This window comes from Myotis lucifugus, unplaced genomic scaffold (genome assembly GCF_000147115.1).
Source record: "Myotis lucifugus unplaced genomic scaffold, Myoluc2.0 scaffold_726, whole genome shotgun sequence".
In the NCBI taxonomy this organism is placed as follows: domain Eukaryota; kingdom Metazoa; phylum Chordata; class Mammalia; order Chiroptera; family Vespertilionidae; genus Myotis; species Myotis lucifugus.
In genome coordinates, this window is record NW_005871774.1 from 199,260 (window position 1) to 227,191 (window position 27,932).

General features: G+C 45.5%; 1 protein-coding gene across 1 annotated transcript in view; it reads right to left on the reverse strand.

The window, feature by feature from the left end:
* The window catches only part of NUP214 (nucleoporin 214), a 76,827-nt gene that overhangs the window by 46,102 nt on the left and 2,793 nt on the right, over nucleotides 1–27,932 (reverse strand). The window contains 17 exon segments of the mRNA XM_023746731.1: nucleotides 424–606; nucleotides 3,286–3,389; nucleotides 5,914–6,072; nucleotides 7,211–7,360; nucleotides 7,519–7,605; nucleotides 9,935–10,029; nucleotides 13,148–13,317; nucleotides 14,647–15,115; nucleotides 16,499–16,660; nucleotides 17,907–18,033; nucleotides 20,411–20,477; nucleotides 21,376–21,482; nucleotides 23,793–23,896; nucleotides 24,302–24,365; nucleotides 24,964–25,034; nucleotides 25,701–25,899; nucleotides 26,734–26,885. Of these exon segments, the coding sequence (XP_023602499.1) occupies nucleotides 424–606; nucleotides 3,286–3,389; nucleotides 5,914–6,072; nucleotides 7,211–7,360; nucleotides 7,519–7,605; nucleotides 9,935–10,029; nucleotides 13,148–13,317; nucleotides 14,647–15,115; nucleotides 16,499–16,660; nucleotides 17,907–18,033; nucleotides 20,411–20,477; nucleotides 21,376–21,482; nucleotides 23,793–23,896; nucleotides 24,302–24,365; nucleotides 24,964–25,034; nucleotides 25,701–25,899; nucleotides 26,734–26,885 (2,470 nt within the window).

The following is a 27,932-nucleotide window of genomic DNA, read 5'->3' on the forward strand; positions in this document are numbered from 1 at the left end:
AGGCGAAACACAAAACCACCCGGGGAACGTCAAGGGTAAACTGCCTAACTGCTAGGGTCTGAAAGTTCCCACACTCAAGCAAAATGGCAAACCTAAACTCTGAAACAAGTCAACCTAATCCTATCAGTTAATTTTCAAAAAAACAATACTGTTACCATAGTGTCTACTATCATCTATTGAGCACCGGTTTCCTCACACGCACTACTGGATGCTTTCTAGACTGAATTTAACTCCCCAACATCCCTGGGAGGCATATATTGTTATCCCCATTTATTAAGCAAAGGAACAGAGGATCAGAGAGGGTGAGGAACCTGACCAGGCTCACACAGGTGACAGACAGCAGTCACTTTCAAACCCACATCTGAACCACTTTAAGACGATTCCACCGTACTCCCCAATATGTATCCATTCACTCAGCCACACCTGTGAGTGCTGCTCTGGGAGGGCGCCCCCGAGGGAAGGCGCCACTGGGAAGTGTGGTTGTAAAGTCGCAGCTGCTGGAGACTGTCCACCAGGCAGTTCAACCTCTTCCTCTGCTGGTTGATGATCTCCCGGTTGTTGGCCAGGGTGTTAAACAGTGTCTCTCGCTCCGGCACAAGCAGGCGCCTGTTGACAGCAATGAGAAAAGAATTCAACGTGAGCGGTTCAAGTACAGAAACCTCCCACAGAAGAAGAAGAAGACTACAACTATAACAGTGAAAAGACTAAAACAGAGAATCATTAGTGGACAGAAAGCATCAGGAAATACTAGAACATAAAAAAGGGATGAAAGCCTAACGAGGATACAACATAATAAGGAAGGCCAGGCCTGCAGGCACAACTGGCACAATCCCAGAAGCCCTGGGTAGAACTGGGTGGGAGACGTGTCAACAACAGGGGACAGATTCATTCAGCAACATACTTAGGACATGTGCTATTTCCTGTGTGTAAGTCACATTCAATAAAAGAAAAGGCCCAGGAAAGCCGATGGGAGTCAGTCATCTCTTCACATGCTGCCAAGAATCAGTGGGGGAGAGAGCACACCGGAGCAGCAAGGAGCACCCACCCCAGGAACTGCAACAAGGAAGGGCCGGTTCCCTTTCCTTCAGGTGACAGGTTAGTTCAAAATAAAAAAATAAAAATTTTTTTATTTTAAAATATATTTTTCATTTCAAAGAGGAAGGGAGAGGGAGAGAGAGAGAGAATCATCAATGATGAGAAAGAATCATTGATTGGCTGCCTCCTGCATGCCCCCCACTGGGGACTGAGTCTGCAACCTGGGGATATGCCTTGACTAGGAATCGAACCATGTTGTGACCTCCTGGTTCAAAGGTCGACCCTCAACCACTGAGTCACACAGATGGGATCAAGATAAATATTTAAAAACACATATCAATAGGGTACAAGGTAATGCTTATACAAAAACCTAAACAGAAACGCTAGAAAACTGCATAGACTTAAGAATCTGAACTCTGCATAAAGGAAATTAAAAATAAAGCACATTAGGTAGTAAGTCCACAGAGCTGTCATAAAGGAGAAGCAAGCCCAGCTTCCCTGTTCTGAGAGAAACCTAACTGTCAAGCAGAGCAGGACACGCACACTGCCTGGTCACGCCGTCCTCTCCATGTGGCTGAACGTGAACTCAGGACTAGGGAGGGAGCACCACTGCCACAGGGCCAGGTGCTCCAGGCCACAGGTGAGGAATCCTCCCCACAGTGTCCGAGGGACCAACGCTCACATCTATCTCCCCTACCTATGTTCCAAGCAGATTCCTCAGGTGGTGCACGAAGCCATTCTCCACGTGGTACAATATAACGCATTCAATTCTGCTCACTGAATTTTAAGCACATTCTGGCCTTGCCCCTGTCATCCCACCCAGGCTGCCCCACTTAAAGTTCTGTGATCCCACAGCTTTATAAACAGGTAAACAGAGCATTTCTTGGTTTGCTTCCCCACACGGCTAATCCACTGATCAAGTGTAGGTGTTTCAACATGGAACGCGTGGAGGGCTGATCTGTTTTTCCAATTTCTCATTGGCACTCAACTATTCTAACAATGTACTGCATTCTGTTCCTTGTCATACCTTTGTCATCATTCCTCTCGTCCTTCTAATTAGCCACACTAATCAGGAATGTTTCCTTAAAAAGAAAACTTGGAATATACAAGATTATAAAGAAAAAATTCCGCTTAACCCCATCTTGCAGCTGTATCTGTGATTATATTGTCAGATTAATTTCCAGCCTCTTTTCAATGTTTAGTTCTCCATGTTGAGATCACCCAGTATTTTGTCTTACCTTTTTCTTTCCTTTTTAAAAAAAAAAAAAAAAAATTTATTTCTTTATTGATTTCAGAGAGGAAGGGAGAAGGAGAGAGAGATAGAAACATCAATGACAAGAGGGAATCATTGATCGGCTGCTTCCTGCACACCCCCTACTGGGGATCGAGCCCACAACCCAGGCATGTGCCCTTAACCAGAACCGAACCCTGGGATCCTGCAGTCCGCAGGCTGACACTTTATCCACTGAGCCAAGCCGGCTAGGGCTTGTCTTACCTTTTTCATATTACATATATTGTATCTAATAATCTATATTTATAAAAGCCTAAGCAATCGGCTGACTAGCCAGTAGCTATGATGCACACTGACCACCAGGGGGCAGGCACTCAATGCAGGAGTGGAAACCACAGGCATGGAAACATGGAACAGACTGATGAATCTCAGAGGGAAGGGAGGAGGGGAAAGGGTGGGAAGAGATTAACCAAAGATCTTATATGCATACTAGAGGCCCGGTGCACGAATTTGTGTACCAGCAGGGTCCCTCAGCCTGGACTGTGGGGATCGGGCTGAAACCGGCTCTCCGACATCCCCTGAGGGGTCCTGGATTTCGAGAGGGCGCAGGCCAGGGCGAGGGACCCCACTAGTGCACAAATCTGTGCACTGGGCCTCTATAATCACCATCTTGTACACTCCCTGTAACATATCTTTAATGTGATATTTGGAGAACATGCTAGTCCATGGTTATGTCTGTATTAAGAGAAAGAGACCAGACTCTGAGCCCCTCCTCTAAGCCGTGGGTAAGCAGGGTTAATCCAATTTGTCTGCATCACAAGCTAGCTGAGCTGCGATATAAATTCTCTGATGCACACTGTTGTGAGCACTGCTATTGTGTCTGCAGAACAAATATCTGGAAGCAGAAAGACGGGGTCGATGAGAATGAACATTTCAGGGTTTTTATCCATGTTCCTAAATCTTTTGAAAAGGCGGCAGCACTATCTCCTGCCACCAGTGGGGGATGGGACCTTGCTTACTTTTGTTTTCTCTTTTGTTCCAGATGCTGATCCCACTCCAAGTCTAGAACATCATTCACATCCTGGACAGCAAACTTCACATATTGATGAAGGCGCCGAATTTCCTACAAGAAAAAAAAATGACTCCATTTTCCAGTAGCTTGGAGAAAGATGTATCAAAACAATCAAAATAATTTTCAATTATTTTTATATTGAGAACCATAATGAACAAAGAGCACATACTAGGTTTTAACATAATCATCAGAACATTATAATCCAAATGAAATCCAAAACTCAACCTTTCTGAGGGTGTGACAGAGAGGTGGTGTAAAGAAACAGAAACAGAAAAGGTGTCAGTCCAGGGCCTCCAGGGAACAAAAGTTCTTGCTTAGTTCTCATTTTTCAGTTCCTCTGAAGTAACTCAGCCTGGCCTAGGAATTTTCCGCTGCACTCTGGTACTCCGACAGGGCATCCATTTAGGTTTTGCTCCCCCACCCATGAAATTAACTGTACTAGAGACAAAATTATCCTACAAAACAGTGCTGAAAATAATTCTGAACCAATTATTCAGAACACAGAAGTCATCTCACCAATTGAGAAAATTTCATTTCTCCAAAACAAACAAAAAAAAATAGCATCAACACTAGAAAGTGCATTAAAATTCTTATTTTTAACTTATTTTAGGCCTGCAATAATTTTCTTTAAATTTTGATCCAGTGTTAACCTTCATGCTATACAACTTGACTTTCAAAAATGAACAATAAAGACGAAGCAGTCCATTAAATGTGTAAGCAAATGAAGATAATGTGCATACACAGGGAAAGCTCTCTGCATCTGTGTTTAAACGTAGCTTAAAATTATCCTTGGCCCTGACTGGTTTGGCTCAGTGGATAGAGCATCGGCCTGCGGACTGAAAGGTCCCAGGTTCGATTCCGGCCAAGGGCATGTACCTTGCTTGCAGGCACATCCCCAGTAGGAGGTGTGCAAGAGGCAGCTGATCGATGTTTCTCTCTCATTGATGTTTCTAACACTGTCCCTCTCTCTTCCTCTCTGTAAAAAATCAATAAAAAAAAAAAATTATCCTTGGATAAGGGTATGTGTCCCAACTGAAAAAGAGGAAATGTTGTTGAAAGAGAGTCAAGCTGGTTCCAGGAAGTGGCAGTAACCTCAGCATCAAATGTAAATTTCAGCCAACACCTGGCTGCGGGGAGGCCCTTTCTCTGAACACTCAGGCGCAACGAGACCTCTGTGCATTAGCTCCCGAGTGCTCTCCCGACTTCATCTCTCAGAACACCCACGCTTCTTTTGAGGCCCATCACAAACACTTCTTCTCTGTGGCCTAGCTGCTCCCCCGCCTGTAATCCCACAGGAACATATCCACACTGCGTGTGTGTGCTCATCTTCCCCACTGCCACTTAGCCAGCTGGAGGGGCTGCACGTTGTAGTGTGTGGTCAAGAGCACAGGCTCTGAGCCAGATTGTCCAGGCTCAAGGGTCCAGCGCCTACTAGTGGTGAGACATTGGTACTTCCAGGACATTTCTTTTGTACAGGGCATGAACTGATACATGCCAGCTACTATGGTCTATTTAGCACTATGAAAAGAGAAACTGACTTCTTTTTGAATGGGAGTGTTTCCCAATAGCTGTGTGCTTTTCTTTTAGTTTGGACGCAGAGCAGGAGGTGAAAAGGCAGTAGGAAGCAAGTGTGACTAGATGAAGAGTGCAGGCCGTGTTTAGCACCCCCTTGCTAGGAGGGTTAACGTCCACCGTGGAGGAACATCTAGGGATCCCTCAGGGCTGTGGACACAGCCAGGGCTCCTCCCCTTTCTGGGCGGAGGGACCATGTCTCTCCTTTTCCTACTGTCAGAGAGTTTATCAGGTGAGGCCTGTGGACGGTGGGTTTTCTGGGCAGAAGGGGTTCCTCACCCTATAGATCCTCACGTGCTGGGTGAGGGTGACCAGCACTGCCCTCTGTGCCCCACTTCTACAGGGATTCTAGGCAAATGCAAGGAACTGGGGATGACCCTCCACCAAGCTGATGGTACAACAGTTTGGAATAAATTGAAAGATGAAAACAAAAACCAGATCTCACAAAGATAGAGAATAAGAATAATTAATTAACAATTAATGAGGAAAGTAGCGCTGCTAAATTATGGCACACAGGAAAGCACCCGGGCAAGAGGAGGTCTTTATTCTGGTTCCACTCCTACCACCACCACCGCCTTGGGCAGGCTCCTTCGCCTCTGAGGCTCACCATCCTCATCTGTACCCTGGGATCGGAAACTCGAGTCTTACAGAGCAGCTGGTTTTAAAGACTAGAAATAATGTGTAAAAAACACCCGGCAGAGTACCTGGTGCTCAATGAGTAGTTGCTACTTTAATAGTTATTATTCATGACTTGATTTCTCAATGTATCTTTTTCAACAGCATACTTTCTACCAAGCTGAGGGTTTAGTTAAGAATTCCATTTTTGTTTAATCCAAAAAGCATTACGTGGAAGAGTCCCATTTTCTCTATCAGTTAAGGAAGTCTATCGGGAACAGGTAAATTATTCACAGGAAGTGAGCCAATTCGTAAGACAGTCGCCCGAACCCAGGCCTCGAGGAGGAGAATGGCGAGGCCCCGCTGCCAGCGCTCTGCTGGCTCCTACCTGGAGCTGCGCCTCACTCCTGGGGTCCAGGGGTCTCCTGTAGAGCAAGTGCCGGTATCCCGAGTCACGGTTCCTCGCACTCTGCTCCCTGGCTTCTTCAACACCAGCGAAGCCCTCAAGTAGAGTTGTTTTCAGGGCGCTTATATCTCCATGAAGAGACTACGAAAGGAATAGAATGTACTGATACAAAAAGTGGTATTTCTAAGAAATTAACCTTTCTGTTCTGGATCAAGGAAGGTGGTGCTTCTCAAACAGTTAACATGGTGAACACTGAATACAGTTAATAGTCATGCAAAAAAAGAATTTCACTGCTTAGAGAAAGATACCAATGTTCTTTTTTTTCCTTGTAATTTTGTGTTGTTGTTAATCCTCTTCTGAGGATTTTTTTCTCCAATGATTTTTAGAGTGAAAGGGAGAGAGAAACATCGATGTGAAAGAGATATACTGATCAGTTGCCTCCCACATGTGCCCTGACCAGGGCGAGGGATCGAGCCTGTAACAGAAGTATGTGCCCTTGACCAGAATCAAACCCGGGATCCTTCAGTCCACAGGCTGATGCTCCAACCACTGATCCAAACTGACTGGGGCTTTTTTTTTTTTTTTTAAATTTTCTTTTTTCTCTTTTTTAGTCTACCAATGTTCATTTAAAAAATTATTTTTCTTTCTCATTAAGAAACCATTTCGGCTCGGCTGGCGTGGCTCAGTGGTTGAACGTAGACCATGAACCAGGAGGTCACAGTTTGATCCCCAGTAGGGGGCGTGCACGAGGCAGCCAATCAATAAGTCTTATCATCGATATTTCTCTCTCTCTCTCCCTTCCTCTCTGAAATCAATAAAAAATCTATTTTTTTTTTAAAAAGAAGAAAGAAACCATTTCTAACGATTGAAAATTCAGAGAATAAGTACTAACAGTAGCTGTAATCTTACTGAAGACAGTCACTGCTAACACCCTGGAGAACTTACCCTTTCAAACATTCGAAAGTAAATTTTCAAATACTACTTTAACAACTGGCAACTTTTTGGAGTGCCTCGTACGTGTCAATAGGGTAGAAACTATTATCATTCCACTTCCCATGAGAAAACTAAAACAGAGCAGCTAGATTAACTTGCCCAAAGTCATCTAGTTTATTAAGTGCTAAAGGTAGAATCTGAACTTGGGCATTCCTCCGTGAACGACTCACACACATAAGAAACAACACTGTGGCCCTTGAAGAAAAAGCATACACAGCCGTGGAGTACTAGGAGCACAATTGTTAAGAGTGCAATCAACTTCGCAAGACCATCCGTAAACACGAACCTCGGTGGTGTCTTTAATCTCCAAAAGAAAGCCGTGCAGGTCATCCGATTCTGTCCGCAGCATCTTCATCTCCTCAGAGGTGCCCACTTGGAAACAGGCTTTCGCAGTTCGAGCTTTCAGCTCTTCCAGCTCCTTCTGAAAGTGCGCGATCTGCAGAAGCCACACACAAGGAGACTTCTTAGTGCGAATGGCACAGCAGTCACGTCACTGCTACTGGGCTCACTGACAGCACAGACTCTTGGGACACGCCAAGGCTCAAAGCCAGAATGAAACAGCCATGTGGGAAAAACATGCAGGAGCAAGCGTACCTCCTCGCCAATTCCAACTATCACAGGGTCTGACTCTTTCCACTGATGTCCCTGCTTTTCTGTCACAGGAGTCGCAAGTGACTTCGCCTGAAATGGAAGATAAAACATTTAAAATGTACCCAATACTCCAAACACGGCTTCTTGAATTCCATGCCTATCACAGGTGGTGTCACTCTCGAAACAGTCATTGTTCTGTCATTCATTCCTTTGAGCCCGGATTTACTGGGTATCTGCTTGGTAGAAGGCATGCTTAGACAGTGGAGAAGAGGTTAACAAGATAAATGAGATCCCTACACTCAGGGAACGTATCTTCTACTGGGATAAAACAAATAATAAAAAGTAAACAAATCAGATAAATTTCAGCTGGTGATAGTGATATGGAATAGTAAACAGGAACATATAAAGAGAATAAAAGGGGGGACTACTTGAGGTGAGGTGGCCCTATAGCAATTAACATAGAGTTTTTAAAATGTGTATGGATTGCCCTAGCCGGCTTGGCTCAGTGGATAGAGCTTCAGCCTTCGGACTGAAGGGTTCCAGGTTCGATTCCGGCCAAGGGCACATGCCTGGGTTGCAGGCTCAATCCCCAGTAGGGGGCATGCAAGAGGCAGCCGATCAATGATTCTCTCTCATCATTGATGTTTCTATCTCTCTCTCCTCCCTTCCTCTCTGAAATCAATAAAGAAATATATTTTTAAAAAATGTATATGTATTCACTAAAACAGCAAACATTTATTTAACAAACACCATGTGTCCGGCACTGTGCCAAAAGCCAGACCTGTGAACTATTTACTGTGTGCCTGTACTGTGTGCTGAGGGCAAGTGGGGGTTGGCTGAGAGAGTGACAGAAGAAAAGACATGACTCCTGTTCTGAGGATACTAACATAACCTAGTGGGAAACTGACATAAAATCATCTTTAAGTTATACCATAAAAATAAACTGATATGACAGACTGTAGATCTAAATATGAAAAGATAATACAGCTTTTAGATAAACATAGGAGGGGAACACTTTGTAAAGTATGACTGTCTAACCACGATGCTGTACACCTAAAACTAACACAAAATAATACTGAAAGTAAACTGTAATTGAAAAATAAAAATATTTTTTTACCTTGGAATAGGAAATGATTTCTAAAATAGAACACTGAAAGAACTAATCATAAAATAAAAATTGATATATGAAACTATATTAAAATTAAGAATTTGCAGTCATCAAAAGAAACCATAAATAGAATGAAAAGGCAATTCACATACTAAGAAAGTAGTTACATTATATGTGTGTGCGCGTATGTGCATATATATGTGTGGAACTAACTCTTACAAATCACTAAAAAAAGACAGAAAACTCAATAGAAAAATGAGTAAAAAAACGTGAACAGTCACCCATATTCACATGACCAATAATCACATGGAAAAACTCAATTTTACTGGTCATCAGGGAAATACAAGTTGAAACCACAAAATACACCAACAATAAACGATGAAAAATACCAAGATTGGTGAAGACGTGGAACAGCTGAACGCGCATACACGCCTGGGAATTGCGAGGAATAAAGGCACCGTCTAGGACCAGCAATTCCACATGGGTATTTACTCAACAGAAATGCATACGTTGAGTAACATCACCTAGCAGGGTCATTGCAACACTGTTCACATAATTCAAACCTGGGAGCTGCTGGCATGCCCACTGAGATGGAATGAACACATGTAGGATAGCCACCCCATATGATATAGATAAACCTCACCAACATAATGATGAGCAAAACAGCCAGATACAAGAATACATGCCGTGTGATTCCGTTTATAGAAGGTACAGACAGGCTAAGCTAAGCTGTACTGTCAGAAATTATGACAGCTGAGCCCCTTTGGCAAGGTAGCAACTGGAAGGGCACAGACGAGGGGCATTCTGGGGTCCCAGTCACATTCCATTCCTCAATCTGAGTGTTGGTTACCCAGGTGTATCCAGCTGGTGACAATTCACTCAGGCGTGTGTGTCTCGCATGAGTACTCTTTTCCCTATGTATACAATATGTCAATAAAAGTTAAATAAGTAAAATCAACCGAGATGGTGAGGAAAAGGGCCACTGGATAGATTTCTTGATTACTTTGAGAATAAGAGAAATATCAGATGCATTTCAGACAACAAGAGACTACGACAAACTGATAGCGTTAGTTCCTGCGTAAGCTCAGGACCCAGCAGAGCAAAGGGCGCAAAGACTCTAGAGCTGAGATACATTTGTAATGTGAGCACAGAGCACACATTACAAATACTCAAAACTCACATATTTCCCACCACACAGTCCTAAGAACTATTGCAAAAGTGTAAATTTTAAAACACAAAAACCCATTTTATAAACATGTCTGCAGGGGCAGTAAATGAACAGGCAGAGGATTGCGAGTGAGGTTCAAGTACCTGGGGAGAGCCCGCCTTGGCCACCGGAGCGGTTATCCTGGGTGATTTCTGCCCCACTGAGGACACTGGGCCTGGGCCGCCATGAGCAGATCGCCCTGCCAGAACAAGAAGTCCGTTAAAACAGACAGCATTTACTCCCGCTACTTCTCCCGTCTCAAGTGCCCTTTCCTCAAACAATAGTAAAGCTTCGCATTGTCCCTGGCCCCTTTATGATCTTTGTCATCACTGTGGAGTGATGTCCACAGCTGTGTTAGCCCCGGTTCCAAGATAACTAAAAAGCACGCATTCCATTTTTAGCTGCAGGAATTCTTTCATAAAGCAGATAAAACTAGGGTGTCTCTGAGAACAGGCAGGAGAACTTGTGGGCAGGCCCAGGCCAGTCAGCTGGCCTCTCCTTCCTCCTCACAGAGGCTCCTGGTGCACCTCAGGGAACTGAGGAGTTTAAACCATCAGATGAGACCAATGATCCCCATCACCTTGTAAGAACTCACAGGGTCGTCGGACCCTCCTGGAAGCCTCTAACACAGTGGTTCTCAACCTTCCTAATGCCGCGACCCTTTAATACAGTTCCTCATGTGGTGGTGACCCCCAACTATAACATTATTTTCGTTGCTACTTCATAACTGTAATTTTGCTACTGTTATGAATCGTAATGTAAATATCTGATATGCAGGATGTATTTTCATTGTTACAAATTGAACATAATTAAAGCATAGTGATTAATCACAAAAACAATATGTAATTATATATGTGTTTTCCGATGGTCTTAGGTGACCCCTGTGAAAGGGTCGTTCGACCGCCAAAGGGGTCGCGACCCACAGGTTGAGAACCACTGCTCTAACACAAGGCTCACCCGCTGCGAGTTAGAATCATCAGGGGAACTTTTATTTTTTAAAATGTATTTTATTAATTTTTTACAGAGAGGGATAGAGAGTTAGAAACATCGATGAGAGAGAAACATCAATTCAGCTGCTTCCTGCACACTCCCTACTGGGGATGTGCCTGCAACCAAGGTACATGCCCTTGACTGGAATCGAACCTGGGACCCTTCAGTCCGCAGGCCAACGCTCTATCCACTGAGCCAAACTGTTCAGGGCAATCAGGGAAACTTTTAAAAGAAAACAAACACACCACCTGGCCTGTGTGTGCACCGAAAGGCTGGCAGTTCAATTCCCAGTCAGGGTACATATCTGGGTTACGAGTTTGATGCAGTTGGAGAGTGTGCAGAAGGCAAGCAATTGATGTTTCTCCCTCACACTGATTTTTTCTCTCTCTCTCCTCCACTCTCCCTTCCTCTCTCTCAGCATGTCCTCAGGTGAGGATAAAAATAAAATACTAAAAATAAAAATACAAACATACCAAAACCCCAAGTGTCACTCCAGAGAGTCTGATTACACTACTAGGGGATGGATCCCCCATGAGTCTAGTGTGCAACTGGGACTGAGAACCAATAACTAGGACCCCCCCCCCCAAACTTTAAGAATTAAATAATGGCACAGGGTGGGGCAGATTTGAGTGGTGAGCAGCAGAAAGTAAGAAAGTAAATGTGCACTAAGATTCCAGTTTTCTCTCCCAAACCATAAAGAGACATGAAAAGACTAAGGCGAGGCTTCTGAACTTTTGGGTCTTATACGATGCCTTCAGAATCTCATGAAAAGTCCTAGCATGAGGTGACTGGCAAACCCGCAACGCAGCCCTTTCTCCTGAGCAGCAGGTAAAGAGATGATTTCAGGTATTTCACAGCTCAATGTCTGCTTGATATTTACCGAAATAAAATTATTCCCATCACACAAACACCAAATGGTTACCTAAATGTCTGGCTAGGTATTACTGCTGGCATTCATGACAATAACCAAGTTAAAAACTGAGACAGGTCTGGCAAACACCACCTTAAGCAATGGACCAAAGAACATCACTATGTCAGGACAAACCAATCATGCAGTGTGATGCGCGTCACCTATGTGGTGTTACTGCTCAAAATGCTTAACCTGAACCTCATCATGCAGGACAACTAGGTCCAAAGTGAGGGACCGCCCACAAACCTACTGGCCTGACCTCTTCCAAAATGTCAGTGCTGTGAAGACAAAAAGGTGGAAAGTGTATGAGACTGAGACCCAGTTGGAATATACTGTGATCACTGATTGGCTCCTGGCTTAAAGGGGGAGACCCCATAAAAACCATTATGGGGGTAACTGTGGAAATGTGCATATGGGTGATAGATTATTGTTAAATTTCCTGCAGTGACAATGGATTGTGTGCCCTTGTTTTTAGTAGAGATACTGAAGTACTTAGATGTGAAGTGTTTCATGTTGTAATTAACTTTCAAAGGTTTTAGGAAAAAATGTATTATAACAAATGGTGCACAATTTTAGCAAGTGTTGAATTTTGGTGAAGGGTATAGTATCTATATATATAAAATAAGAGAAATAAACTAATTAACAGGGATGTCATAATGGGTTGATCGGACAGGAGGTTGGACGAGCAGCGTTGGGGGCGGGGCAGCAGGGGCCTCCGCACACCTGCACTGGGGGAGGACCCGATCAGCAGCGGCCACGGCTGCTTCAAGGGCTGGAGAGGGAGGCAGGGCTGGACCGGCAGCGGTCATGGCTGCTGGGGGCCCGGGGAAGGAGTCAGGGCCAGACCGGCAACTTGAGGGTGGGCAGCGCCTCGCGATTTCAAATCAGGCGCTGGGCTCCTAGTTCATTATATAACTTTTGCAACATTTCTGCAGGTTTGGTAGGAAAAAAAGGTAATTTGCTCTTGGAGTTTCATAATGCACTTCAATTGAACCTGGCTATAATAATTATTTCCACGATGATCTTTATTTAATAAATCTGCTCACAGTAGGGCTGAGTATGAAAATTCAAGACAGCCACTAGAGGCAATAGTGTGACAGCCACTGAGGCTTAAAGAATTGTTCTGTTCTGGCCCTTCACAGGGGGCAGGCTCCCAGGGAAGATAAAGGCTGGACAACAACTCGCATCATCAAGTGTCAAGTGCGCAGGAGGAGTGTCAGAGAAGGCGTGGCAGCCTTGAGGCCCCTGCGAAGCTTCCTAAGGCAGAGAGCAGAGTGTGTGTCATAGCACGTCAGGTTGAGATACAGGAGGCACAAAAAAATAACCAAGTCCAACTACCTTAGCTGGGCTTAACTACTAAGAGAAGCTAATCTGAGAATTCAGGATGGAGCTCTAAAGCAGGGTATTTAAACCCTACCTGATGCTGAGGGGGAGGCTGAGGACTTGGCTGACACGGAGCCGGATGCTGCTGAGAGGGGCGTGGGGTGGCTGAGAGGTCCGGAAGAAGCTGGCTTGGAGGCGGAGAAGGGCAGCATCGGGGGTGTGCTCGGTGTGCTGTTAGGAGCAGAGGCAGCCACGGCAGTGAACCTGGGAACGGCAGCCCGAATGCATCAGAATAGCCTGCTGAAGACTCTTCCGTGCTGCTCATGAGCAAAGTCATCAAAGGATAACCTACTATCCATACTTCTTAGCCTTCAAGAAAGGTAAATGCTTAGCCACTTTTTATAAAAGGTGAAAGCTGCAAGAAACATTGGTCTGATCTTCTGCTTATTTAGGAATGAGTTAGTCAATAAAAATATCAAATAAATACTTAACAGGAAAATGAAACTAAGTCTATCATGATATGAAATATTTTCTATTCTATCAAGCTGAGTAGAGCAAAAGGGTGGGACTCAGTTATGCTTAGGAGAGTTCAGTAACCTCGTTTTGCCAACATTACTGAGAGCTCGTTGTGGGTGATCACAGCCTCTGAGGAGTGAGAGAGGAAGAGGGAAGCAGGTCACCCTCTTTGGGATGTTCAGTCCATGGGGAAGGTCAGGTAAGTTTCACCTAAAGAGCAAACGTCTGTAAACAATCTCAACATCCAGCATTCGATGATGGGACAATAAATAAACATGCAGCCACAAAATGGAACAGCAGGCAACTATTAGAATGAAGTGACTGTGTGACAATTCAACATCGGCAATGACAATGGTGGCAGTGGTGACAACACCACAGCCACGAGAGTCCAGATGAGTGTGGGAGTGCTGGTAGTGTTTACTCCGGATGGCTGTCTTGGGAAGGGCTACGAGGTCTAAGGAATCACTTCGTTCAGGAGGCTTACAGTCTAGTGGGGAGAACACCACAAGCAGATAAAGAAGTAAAAAGTAAGATGAGTGAGCTGGTCGATCCAGATCTGGAGGGAACTGGGATACCAAGTTACAAAGTTTGGGCTGTACTCGGAGCAACGAGAAGCCACGGGGCTGCCAAGCAGGAGTCATCCGATGTGAATACAATTTCACACGCTCACTGGTGGCCACATAGAAAACAGTGCAGAGTCTCAAGGGTGGACAAGAGAGTCACTTCCCCTACAGGATATATACTTTGTGTGGCTACATTTTTTAAATAAGGGATATCACCTACATTTGAAACCTGAAAAAGCAAAAAACTAAATATAAAGCTCTAATAATAATAATAATAATAATAATAAAAATAATAATAATCTAAGAAACCCTTCTGGATACGAATGAAATGCAAACCTTTTATGTTATTTGGATTTTTTGTCATTTGCTAGTATTACTTTGGAAAAAAATGAAAAACAAACAAAAAACCCCACAGAAAGTCACTGAGTAACTGCACTCACAGCAGCTGTTTTCGGTGAATAACGTGGGTACCCCCACCCACCCTACGGGAAAATCAAACCCAAGTGCCACTTACTTTTCGCCAAGGTTGAGCTTGACAGCGGAGGCTGAGGGTGGGAAGGAGGGCTTCAACCCAATGCCGGGAGTGGACGCACTTGGCATTGGTGTGCTTTCCAAGGGAGGCTTAAAACCCGATGATCCAAAGGAGAACGAAGCAGCTGCGGGTGCCATGGGAGAGGCCGCGGGCGTGGGTGCCAGGGGGGCTTGAGGAGGAGCGAATGAAAAGGTGGCTGCACCGGAGCCCACTGCTGCTTTTGAAGTGTCAGAACCACTGGGGTACGGAGGGGGCTCCCCAGCAACAGACCCAGATGATTTCAAGGACGAAGAACCAAAGGAGAACGCGGCAGAGGCCCCCACAGCAGAGGGCAGAGAGAAGGTGGCGGTGGGAGCAGCCGGCAGGGAAGGTGGAACGGAGACAGGAGCTGCAGCTGCTGAAGCCTCGGGTTTCTGCGGGACGGGCGAGGTTGGGGTCGTGGGAATACTTCCTGTGATGAAGAAATGGGGGAAGGAAGGGACGAGTCAACACCATACGGTGGAGGGCCACATAACAGAAGGCCAGCGGAAAGGGTTTGTGGCAGAAGGAAGCCAGAAATGAAGGTCCTGCTGCATGAAGGAGAAAGAAACACGGGAGATGGAGTTGCTGGTTCACGTTCCACAGCAAACGTTCCCTAGAAGATGACAGAGCTTTGAAGGAAAAGGAAACGGGGGAAGACGTTAGACTGACTGACAGCACTTCATGGATGCCCAGCTGAGTAATACAGAAAAGTACACTTCTCAACGCGAAAAGCAAGTCATCCGGCAACATTGCATCCCAATCAGGAAAGCTTGTAATTCACATCTCTACCTGTAAGTCACTGAAAGCAAGTTCAGGTGAATAAAGATACACACAAAAGCACATATACACTGTATCTCAAAGGAGGCAAAAATGAGTTTAATCTCTGAGAGGCTAACTTAATAAATCCAGAAATGACAAAAAGGCCTGGCTGGTGTTGCTCAGTGGTTGAGCGTCAACCCACGAACCAGGAGGTCATGGTTTATTCCCTGTCAGGACACATGTCCGGGTTGCAGGCTTGATCCCTAGTAAAGGGTGTGCAGGAGGCAGCTAATCAAGAATTCTCTCTCATCATTGATGTTTCTATTTCTCCCTCCCTCTCCCTTCCTCTCTGAAATCAATACAAATGTTTTTTTAAAAAGAACCACAAAGGATTAATATTTGACTATATAAAAAGATAGTTACATAACTAAAAGGTAAATTAAAAAAATCTGCAGCAAGAATGAATACAGATTGAGATTTGAAAATTATAAGACTCTAATAGACAAAAGCTGGGAAACTAATTCACAAAAAATAAATATACTTAATCTCTCTAATAAAATAAATGTAAATAACCAGTTTTTATTTTAAAAATCAATCTTTTAAGTATTTTTATGTACACATTTTTCTCACAGTATATAGTGCTTTTATGATATATCACATTAACTCTTTCCTTTCCATACATATCATTCTCAATAGTTATAAGGCACTCAGTGTATGAATGCACAATCATTTACTTACGCAATCCCTCATGATTAAATCTGCCCTCAGGATTCCGACCATATACTGTACAGTCCCACAATAGGGTATTGTTGGTAAACTATCTGATGGAGCCCATTGGCCGAGCTTCCTTTTCCTCTGAAGTGAAGTACAGGTTGGAGAATACAGCTCGTGAGTGAGGGAAGGCAAGTGTGTGCATGTTTATTCTAAGAAAAACGGAGTCCCCGATGCAGTAAGAATGACTGTCCCGAGATAACTGTATTCTCACATGCTTCCCTCCTTGGGAAGAGCCCTGTACCGGCCCCTGGCGTTCCTTCCTGCCGAAGGGGAGACATACCTGACGACCTGGGCTGGCGCTCTCCCTCCAGTGGGAGCGGCTCCGGTGTCTTGATGAGGGACCTCACTCCGGGGTTCTGGTTGATCATGTAAAATGGACAGAGCACACCATCTGTCGAGAGTAACAGAAGAACCGGAGCCGGAGGAAGAGTCTTCTCGTCAGCTGTTAAAAAAGAAACAAAAGTGAAGAAAGAGGGAAGGACTGCCTGGGCCAGAAGGGGCTGACTGCCCGCAGCTCCAGGCAGCTCCTCGGGGGAAGTCTCAACAGCTTCTTCCCAACCATCCTTCCCAGAGCCGCTGCCTTGGCCGGATAGTCACCGCCCGCCAGGCCTGCATGGAGGCTCCTGATTGACAGCCACCATCCGCCGGGCGCGCATCGAGGCCCAGCCGTCCGGGAGCAGCTCGGACTCTCCCAAAGCTCCCTGGATTTTCCTGAGGGCCCCAGTGTCAGGAGATAAGGTCAGCGCTCCCCTGACCAAAACAGGAGTCTCCAGGAAGTGGCTGGTTTGGTAGAAAAATGAGACTAGACTCTTTAGAAAACACAGAGTAGGACACAAAGGTGAGTCAAACTATACTCACTGACAGCTGAATCACAAGCATGGATTTTGTCAAGTAAGACTTCAAGAGAACTGGAGTAAAAGAGCTAATCTCACCAAATAACCTGACCCGGGAAAGGATGAGGAGCCACGTGGTGCACGACAGGGATCCTCTCTAACTGAAGCACCAAAGAATATGGCTCCGCTGCACTTGCGCGGTCCATGGGGCTGCAGCTCTGCCCAGCTCCAGCCGGGAGCAGCTGCACATAGAGCACACACTCAGGCCCAGTTCAGAGGCTAATCCGTGCCTTCAAACCAAGTGCTGCTACACAGAACCGGCCTAGGGCACTGCTCCCTGGGCAGGTCACTGGGGAACTGGAATGGGCAGAGAAGCAAAACTGAAACCCCTTCCGCCTTGTTCTAAAGTGTAAAGATACAGACAGATGCGAGAGCGTCTGGCCTCGGTCTCTGGCCTCGGTCTCTCCCATAAGTGTCCATGACAATTAGTTCAGTGCTGGAGCAATGTGCTACCAGTTCACAGTGCCCAGCAGAGGAGATTCCGCCAGGAACATGGAGAACTGGACTTAAATGTTAACCACTGTGCCCTGATCAGTTTGGCTCAGTGGATAGAGCGTCTGCCTGCGGACTCAAGGGTCCCAGGTTCAATTCCAGTCAAGGGCATGTGCCTTGGTTGCGGGCACATCCCCAGTAGGGGGTGTGCAGGAGGCAGCTGATCGATGTTTCTCTCTCATCGATGTTTCTAACTCTCTATCCCTCTCCCTTCCTCTCTGTAAAAATCAATAAAATATATTTTTTAAAAAATGTTAACCAGTGTCAGAAATGATGTGCTGAGCGACATCAGGCTACACTTACTGATGGCAATTTCCACCTGGTTAGTATAGTCTATGGCCACTCCCATGGGCAAGGAGTCATCATTCTTGTCTGTCACAGGCAGTTCAGCTCGACTAGAATCCTCTAGGAGCCACGATTCCCAATTAATCTGAAAAGGAGAAGCAGAGAAAATGCACGGGGGTCAGAGCTCGGCACTGGCTCCTCCCAGTACTGTGCAGACATGAGAGAAAGGACAACTCGCACGGGTAGACTTAGGTGTGGACCGAGACTGAACTCTGGAGAGAGAGTCTAAAAGTCACGACTATCCCATGAAGCAAGAGGTTAATTTTCCAAATCAACCATCCCTCTGCTTCTGGGGCACCAAGTCCCTGCCTTGTGCATAAACCAGTGATGGCGAACCTTTTGAGCTCGGCGTGTCAGCATTTTGAAAAACCCTAACTTAACTCTGTGCCGTGTCACATATAGAAATTTTTTGATATTTGCAACCATAGTAAAACAAAGATTTATATTTTTGATATTTATTTTATATATTTAAATGCCATTTAACAAAGAAAAATCAACCAAAAAAATGAGTTCACGTGTCAGAGGTGAGACGTGTCACAGGTTCGCCATCACTGGCATAAACAGTGCCGACTGCCCACCCCAGCCAGGCAGAACCCTGAGCTTGCCGGGTAAACTCATCACTGCACTCAGCCAGTCACCCCTGCTCCTGGAGCCCGGGACTGCGACCAGGACCCCCGCTGACCCCTCCTGCAGCCTTGCGTAGGAAACCTACACAGCTGGGCAGAGGCTGTGCTCACTGGCACACAGACAAGGTAACCTTAGTTCTTCTCAGTTCCCTGTGTGAGTTCCCCACGGGTCCATCCTCCTGCCTCTGAGAAACCGCTAAGACTTCCCAGAAACTCCCCCTTTCCTTAAGTTTGCTTGAGTGGGCTCTGTTCCTTCCAACAAATGATTTCTGACTTTTAAAAATCACTAACATTTTGTCTGACTTTCAGCATTGACCAAAACTGGCAACACGAATCAAAGGGAAGAGTGTTCAATGAGTAACTGAGAAAAACAAGAAGCTGCCCAGGCAAGGGAACATATCGCGTTCCATGACTTAGCTATGGCATGAGCAACACTCGCATTCATGACAATATAAACAAAACTGATTTCAACTTTGGAAAACAATCTGTAGACAAAATGAAGACTTAATCACTACAGAACACAAAGCACAGTGACAGTGTGGTACCGTGACAGACAGACACACAGTAACAGCCGGAAGGTGGGGTGAGGAAGGGGAGCTAAAGGCCAGGGTGGGGCTGCTGAGATATTCCTCTCACAAAGGGGAAGATCAAGGGGTATAGTGTGTGGTGGCAGCATCAGAAATGAGGGTAAAAATGCAAGTTACAAGGGTAATCAAAAGAAGAAACTAAAATGGTGCTGTAACCCTACTGAGAGGAAGAAAGGGGGATCTGAAAGTTGTATGTGAGCTAAATCCTCATCTGCCGTAACAGCCAGGAAGGTCTAAAACTAATCATGAGTAACTCGTGAGAAAGCAAGTCATTACTTAGGAATAAGGAGGTAATCATTAGAAGGAAGAATTCACAGGTTAAAAATGGTCCCCTCTAGAGAACAAACTGGACCCAGATGGGGAGAGGCAGGGCAATTTTTTCATTTATAAGCCCTGCTCCATGTACACAAATTATTTTGATAAAAAGCAAAGATAATGGTGTATTTTTAATGTGTGAATACACAAAATATTTGTCTATCAGGAAATCATTATTGAAGTCAATCCAAGAGTAAACTGGACTGACCTCTGACCTCTGACTCCAAAGTGGCCCACCTTGACACTCTGACAACCATGCACTTATAGCGGGAGCCCTGCCACCCAGTGATGGACAGATGCCGATTGGGGGAAGAGCCAGACGTATGTGCGTGTGGGGCGCACAAAACATTTTAAAGCTCAAGGCAGAGTCTGAAAAGAAGTTTCCCTTCAACACGCCTCCTCTGTGGTGCCTCTCCATAAGCCACCACCAGCCCAGCTCCTGCTGCCAGGAGGGAATGAGAGGAGGGAGGTGGGTCCTCCTGTCACAGGCAGCCTCAGCTTCCGGTGAGTGACAGTGTGGTAGGACCTGCATGTTCCTCCCGCTTCATCAAGGACGGGTTACAGTTCATTGACTAGAAGGGGCAGGTTCAAGCAATAGGAAGGAAACAAAGCGGGTAAAACAGAACGAGGCAGGAGAACCCTCCCACACACCCAGGTCCACTCCTGTTGGAGGTCGATTATATAGTGCGTTTGACCCACACACCACGGACGGATCCTAAGAGAACAGAGCGCTTTTATGACTCCAAAGAACTAGTTCTGACACCCGTGTTTGTCCAGTGCAATATCCAAGGACACTTTGTCATTGAAGCTTTGCTCTCACCCGGAATTCATTAACAGGGATGTGCGGTCATCTAATTCTTATCCCCATAATTAATTCCCTCTAACACCTTTCTCAGAAAAGTTTCCCCCGAAGTGACAAACGAGAGGACTTTACCTGGTCGCTCTGTCGAGCAAGGATGCTCACTTCCGTGGAAGCCGCAGATGCCGCCAGCACTAAATCCCTTCAGAGAAAAAAACCGAAGACCACGACATTAAAACACAGCAACGAGTCTAACCCAACCCGAGTCCATGGAAACGTCTATGAGGATCGCCTGGAGGTGTCAAGGAGGAAAGCACGTTTTCTATGGTTGAAGAAAGGTGAGATTCTCAGATGTAAATCTTAACTCCTAGCTCACAGGACAAATCCCGGGACACTTGGTCAACTACCTACCGACCTAAGACAGGGAGAGCCACACAGAATCTAGTCGGAATCCCCAGTGAGCAGTCCTCCAGACGGAGCAATCCGGGGGGAGGAACAGGAGCCTTGGTTCAAGCCCTCTACCCAAGGGAGCGTCTGCTCCCAAAGGGCAGCTCTTATTTATTTCCTTATTTGTTAATTCTCACCTGAGGATCTTCTTCCCCACTGATTTTTAGAGAGAGCAGGAAAGGGGGTGGGGGAGAGAAACATTGATGTGTGAGAGAGAAACATCGATTGGTTGCCTCCTGCATGCGCCCTGAACGGGGCAAAGATTGAACCTGCAACCCAGATACATGGCCTTGACTGGGTATTGAACCTGAGACCCTTCAGTGTGCTGGCTGACACTCTATCCACTGAGCCGCACTGGCCTGGGCTCAAGGGCAACTTCTAATATGCACCTTGAACATCAGTATTTTCATAAATTGTCACTGGGTTGTTAAGAAAAGGGGATTTTTAAGATTAGCACATATCTGAGCTAAATACAAGGCTAGGAAACTAGAGGAGTAGCCAGAAAGGCATTAACTAGCATCGGCTGCAAATATGTTCATGGCCCCTCAGCCTCTACTTTCCTCTTACAGAAACAACTGCAGAGCCGCGGAAGTGCCTCGGTGAGAGCTGGGGGCAATGGGGGGGTGGGCGCGGCGACCTGGTTGGCGGCTCACCATTCCTCCACGTGACTGAGGTAGTAGTGGTGCTGCCTCTCCGTGCAGCAGCCGTAGCAGGGCTCCATGAAGTTCACGAACACCTCTGGGTGCTTTTCATCTTTTTTCTACAACAAACAGAATGAGAAAAAATCTCAGGTGTGACTTTCCCTTAGTCCTACACAGTGAATGGCTCTCAAATGAGAAAACCATTTACGTTTTATGAGAAAATTTGCTCAAAAACCTATGTCCAAATGTACAGACATGATATAAAGGCAGCACCGTGTAATAAAGGAACAGGAGTGATGGCGTCAACCAAGCTGAACTCAAACTGCCTGTCACCTTCTGGCTGGTGGACGAGCACGGACAGATTACTCGACCTCTGCTTCTCAGTTTCTCACACATATAACATATCTGCTAAGCAACATCAAAGGCTGTTGTAAATATGAAACAAAATGATACATAGGAAGTTTAGCCCAGTACAAGGAAAGTGAGCCCTCAATAAATACATGTTAGTATTAATATTATCCCTGGAAATAGAAATCTTAATGATATCTTGAAATAAGGAATACATTTAATACATTCATGAGTTGCATAACGACATTTCAAACAACAACAGACCACACGTTACGATGGTGGTCCAATAAGATTACACTAAAGCTGAAAAATTCCTATTGACTAGTGACACAGTAGCCAGAACACCTTAGCCATCATGATGGTAACACAAATACTTACCGCTGTTACGTCTGACTACAGTGTTCAGTACAATGACATGCTAAACAGGTTTGTAACCTAGGAGCTGTAGGGGAACAGAATCTGCCACCCCAAAATGTCTACTTGGCATAAGGGTTATTTTCCCTCCCTACAGAGCAACGGGCTGTACCACACAGCCGAGGCGTGCAGTATGTGGACCACTGGGTTTGGGAAAGTGCAGACTCTATGATGATGTCGCACGATGCAGTGGTCAGAACACAGACCTGTGAGTTAGGCGGAGTGTAACCGTAAACATATTTTAGAAATCCAACTGTATCAGGAACCCAAGTTCAAAACAGAGCTACATAAATCTGTTTAAAGCCGAATCACATTTCATTTGACAAAGAAATTTGCCTGTAACTTACTACTAAGTTAAAGCAAGGTTGCAAGACAGAATGAAAGTGTTAACTCTCCCTTTTATTGCATTTGAACATTTATTTCTGTATTTTCAAATGTCTTTCTGGACTTTTAAAGCGAGTATGATTTGGAAATATAAGTCCAGCCTCATTAGTCTTCTTTTCAATGCTATTGCCATTTAGTGAGACTGTGTAGATACTAGCGTTCTTTTCTTTCTTCAACATGACTCCCTCCCTCATTTCACTTGGTTCTCTGCTCCAATGGCCCCTCCTCAGAGGCCCTCCTCAGCCACCCCATCTCACTGCACCAGGTCATCACTGGCCCCTTCACTCGCCTGCTTTATTTCCGCCGTCACCCTATCCTTCCCCGGTGTCATGCTTATCTTTGGACTGGCACATTCACTAGAATGTCAGCTCCACAAGAGCAAGGACGCTGGAATCTCAGCTTTAAAGCATCGCCCAGCACACTGCAGGCACTGGATACATGGCGGATGAATAAATAAGTGAAAGCATTTTAAAAGCCAGGATATTTTCTTGCTTTTCTAAAATGTCTTACCAAGTTAACATCTACTAAGACTCAGTTTACAGCTTAAACAAGTTTTACAATTTTTTTTCACAGTATGATCACAATAGTGTGTGCTTGAAGCAGAAACCATACTGTAGCTGCAGAACCAGCTCTACATGGTCCTGTCCTGTTTCTGACAAGATACTGAGTCGCCTTTCAGAGCAGACAGACCAGACCGCAAGTCACGCAGCCAAAACAGTGCGGAGAGACCACCACCTCGGGCTGCACCTTGAACCAGTTTCTCCCTCCTCATGGAACCGAAGGACCAGAACCTGAACACCAGACCTTGGAGACCGGAACCCTTCCAGAAGCGAGGGGGCCGCTGTGCAAGAAGACCTGGTGCTGAAGCCTTTGTCATGTCTTACCGTAAATGGCCAAGTTCCCGGCCCTCCAGTCAGAACCCACACAGCCAGCACTCTGCTCCCCCTAACCTCTACCCCTCAACATCTGCCTTTAAAAATCCTTCATTAAAAGCCATCAGGGAGTCCAGGTCTTAAGCGATAGCTTCCCATTCTCCTTGCAGGCAAATAAAACGGCTTTAGCTTCTCCATTGGAAACCTCCACGTTCACTCAGTATTTGGCTTTGCTGCGCATCGGGTGAGCTGATCCTCATTCGGACCAGTAACATAACTTTGGTCCCCAGGCCAATGGGGCACCTGAAGTTGCACCATCACAAGTAAGAAAAGAAAACTGAAGCCTAAGCCTCAAACTTTCTTACAGGACTCCTGTAACTCCCAAAGGACAGACCCCTTTCCCATACGCACCGGGAGCAGAGCCATCACCACATCCGGAGACGTCTCCAGGGTCCCATCGGCAGCGGCATACACTATTGTGAAGACATAGGTCCCGATCCACAGCACATCTAGAACTGAGACACACACTCCAATAAAGCTCCTTGTTTGGAAAGCTCTGCATGTTACCAAGTTACATCTTATGGATAAAAAACCCAACTACTATAGCTTTAACCAAGGTCTAGATTTCATTGATCCGAAGCCCAAATTCATCCCAAAGTGGTACTTTTTTTTCCTGGTGGATTATATCAGGGAAAACGATGAACAAGTCTAATGTGAAAATTAGGATCCATTTAAGCCATCTCCCATGAGACACAGGTGTCCACCAGGTCACTGCTACACCGACTGACAGGAGGAGAGTGTTCAGAGAGGAGGCACCAACGCTCTCCTGGGTGGGCAGGTAGTACAGCACGTGACTTAAATGTCTGGAGTGCAGACAGCACCTTATTGAAGGTCGGCCCCCAAAAAAGCAGATGAGTTACCTCTGACAGGATGATCTGACTCATAAAATGGAGGACAAGGAATGACTTTTTTTTCCTGCAAAGTCTGAAAGAGATTTGAAAAAAGTGTCAAATGAAATAATCCCCAAACCAACAATGGTGAGCAGTATCTCAGAAAACCCACAGGGACAGGATGAGACAGTGCACATGCGACTACACAGCATCGCTGTCTTTGTTGCCTGCAGTTAGAGAAACGGAACCTTTCAGATGGACTCAGCTAGAAGACAAACACTGGGCTTTAACCCCAAGTGCTCCTGCATTACAGCTCTAGCCTTTCACCAGCCCCTTCCCCCTGCAGCTCTGTTTCTGGGGAATATAAAGTGAATTAGGAATATAAAGTTGGGGAGCTTTGTGTAAATATGATTACATTTTATTTAAAAAGCAGAACAAAAGTAATGCACGCACATAGACTATCTATATGAGCATCCGGAAAAGTCGGGAAGGCTATGACCAGGCAGAGAAAGGGTGCCCTGGGAGATGGACCATAGATGGGAGGGAAGGGACATCCACTCTTTCCTGCATTCACCTGTGTACTGACGACTATGTTGCCATGAGCATCAATAACGTTTCAATAGGAAAAACACCAGATACCCCCAAACCACCCTCCAGCCGGGGGTAGCTTCCGTAAGAACGGTAAGACTCACAGGGAGGTACTGGACCACGGTGCCATTCTGCTTCCCCACGGCCAGCTGCTTCCCTTTGGGGCTCCAGCACACTGAGCAAAGAGAATGCCACCCGTTAAAACGGAAGAAAACACAGCAAACCAGCGAGGTCTGTACCGAACAGCAGCATAATCACTAGCTCTTGTTCTCTCAGCCCATGGGAGACTGTAGGATCACCCTTACTCGGCAAAGTAAGAAAAAGAAAAATCACTATGACGATACAATTATGATTTATCGCTGGGCCACCGAATCGACTGATAAGAATGCTTTTTCAATAGAGCATTGCCCAGAAAGCTGGAAAGCACACAAAACTGCAGTCTTTAGATAAGACAAGGGACCGCAGAAGGTTTCCGAACATCAAGAAATCGTTGTCTTGCTCCTATTTGATATTTCTGATGCTTTCCTCCCACCCCCCTAAAGGTACAAATGACATTCATAGTACAACTATTTCAGATCCAGAAACAATTACTCTCAAAAACACAGTTCTAAACCAGCTATACCAAAACATCTCCTTCTCCAGAAAACCCAAGCACATTCAAGTGAAATCATGGATGCTGTTTGGCTTCAAGGAGTTAATTGTGGAAATAAAATAAAGAATATTGTCTCCACTTCTACCAAATAATAACAAATATAACAAAAGATGCATTTGCTTTTAATTCCAGCAATTAACTTTAAAACATCAGCATTACTGCATGTTAGTGACAGCCTTCATCACCCACCAGACGTTACTGCTACCGTGGAAGGAAGTGTCGCGCACACTTTCACTGTTTCTGTGACTTGTAGGACAGCGATGCTGCCGTCGGCCAGACACACTGCCACCATGGAGGGCACAGTGGGGTTCCACTTCATGTCGATCACCATGCCTCCTGCATCTTTCAAAAGCTTATGATAGGCAAATGGGCGTTTCTGCTGTTTGGCCTTTTAAAACAAATGCCCAGAGCAAAAATAAATTAATAAATGCATGGATGTTTAAGAGTTGGAGAAAATTTTTGAATATGTAAGTTTTCTCAAATTACAGTTCGCGCTTCTCGATAATGAAAAATAATTAGCTCTATACAACAACCGCTTTGTTACAATGTCAACACAACGTTGAAAATGGCAATCAATTATTTTAGCACACTGGAGGGACTCCCAGCAGGGGATACACGAATGCAAAATAATCGAAAAAGAGCAGACACTAGATTAAAACCTGGGCTCTGCTTCTTAACAGCATTGGGCCCTTGAACAGTTACTTAAACTCTCTGGCTGTTTCTCCATCGATAAAATGAAGACAGCAGTACCTACTGTGTCCGGCCCTGGTAGGCATGAACAAAGATAAGGCATGTAAAGCACCAGTACGGGCCTGGCACAGCAAGCACAAGCACTCACTACCGTTGACTGCTATCATCACTAAACTGCTGGGAATGGAAGAACACTGCACTAGGAGGCCAGAGACCCAGCCTGTGTTACTTCCGACATTACCCATTAACTCTACGGTCTTGGGCAAGTGACCTAAAGCTCCTAGAGCCCCCTAGGCTTCCGCTGCCTCATATGTAAACAAAATATGAAATAATTTGGGGCAGGTGCTATTATGAAATAATTTCTTGAAGTCCTTTCTACTTCAAACACCTATGGTTCTATAATTAAGGACTTTTAAAAAATCCGTATTTAAACTAGAAAAGACTTCAAGGGTCAACCAAGAACCTCTAGGCTATGATTCAATACCAGGAAACCTTAGGTCCCGTTTGACACCGGAGTCTGCCCGTAGCTTACCTCATTTGAGAATGTTCGAACATCAAAAAAAGCGATAATGGAACCGTATTCACTGGACATCATGCACGCAGACAGTGTGAGGTTATCACAGCTCAGGGCCAGGTGATGGATGGGGAATTTCATAGGAACTAGCAAGCCTTGAACTTTATCAACTATGAAAACATAAAAAAAGACAAAGCAGGAAATGGAATGTTCATAAACCCATGCACATGCCCTGGTATCTAGTCATGCAGATAAATCTCAGCTTTCTTACAGATTTGTAATGATGCATGAAGTATTCCAGGAATTCTTCTTTATACAACCTGGGGAAATGAACTGTGGCTGTCGCCCTTTGTTGAAAACAGTGTTCTTAAATTGGGTTCCTGGACCCCATTCTACCATGCCGGGGTGGGGGGTGCCCCCACACTAACAAACAGTTCTCAGGTGTCTGAGAATTCAACTCAATTCTGACATCATCTACCCAGAAACAGTATCAGATCCCAGGTTCAGAGTTCAGTCCTACAAGACTGTCCCCCCTCTACACACACTTCAGGCCTAGCCACAAGCCCAGTGTCTCTGTGCTGCTGACCAGCTGGCTACAAATTGAAGGTTTCAACAACCCCCTCCAACTCAGAATGCCAACTGCAAGCCCAGGTTGTTACCTTCACTCTGACCGACTGGCTATAAATCAGAGGTTCCAGAACCTCTTCTGTGGGTTTAAATAATTTGCTAAAATCGTTCAAAGAACTCAGAGAAATACTGTATGTTACTGACTAGGTCAGTGGTCTATTACAAAAGGATGTAACTCAGGAACAGCCAGATGGGAGAGCGACATAGGCAAGGTCGATGGGAAGGTGTGGAGCTCCATGCCCTCCCCAGGCTTGCAGCTCTCCCTGCATCTCCGCATGGTCACCAACTCAGAGACTCTCCAAACCATCCTCCTGGGTTTTTACGAGGGTTTCATGACATCGGCAGGATATCAAATCGCCGGCCGCTGGTGATTAATTCACCCTGGTCAGTGGAGGGGGTAGCGGGAGGGGGACATACCAAAAGTTCCAGTCCTCTAATCACAAGGTTGGTTTAACTGGCAACCAACCCCCAACCTTAGGTGCTTTCCAAAATTATGTCACTAACATAACAAAACTCCCCCTACCGCCCCAACACTTAGGAAATTCCAGGAGCTGTGGGACCTGGGAGCCAGAAATTGTGGAGGAAGAGCA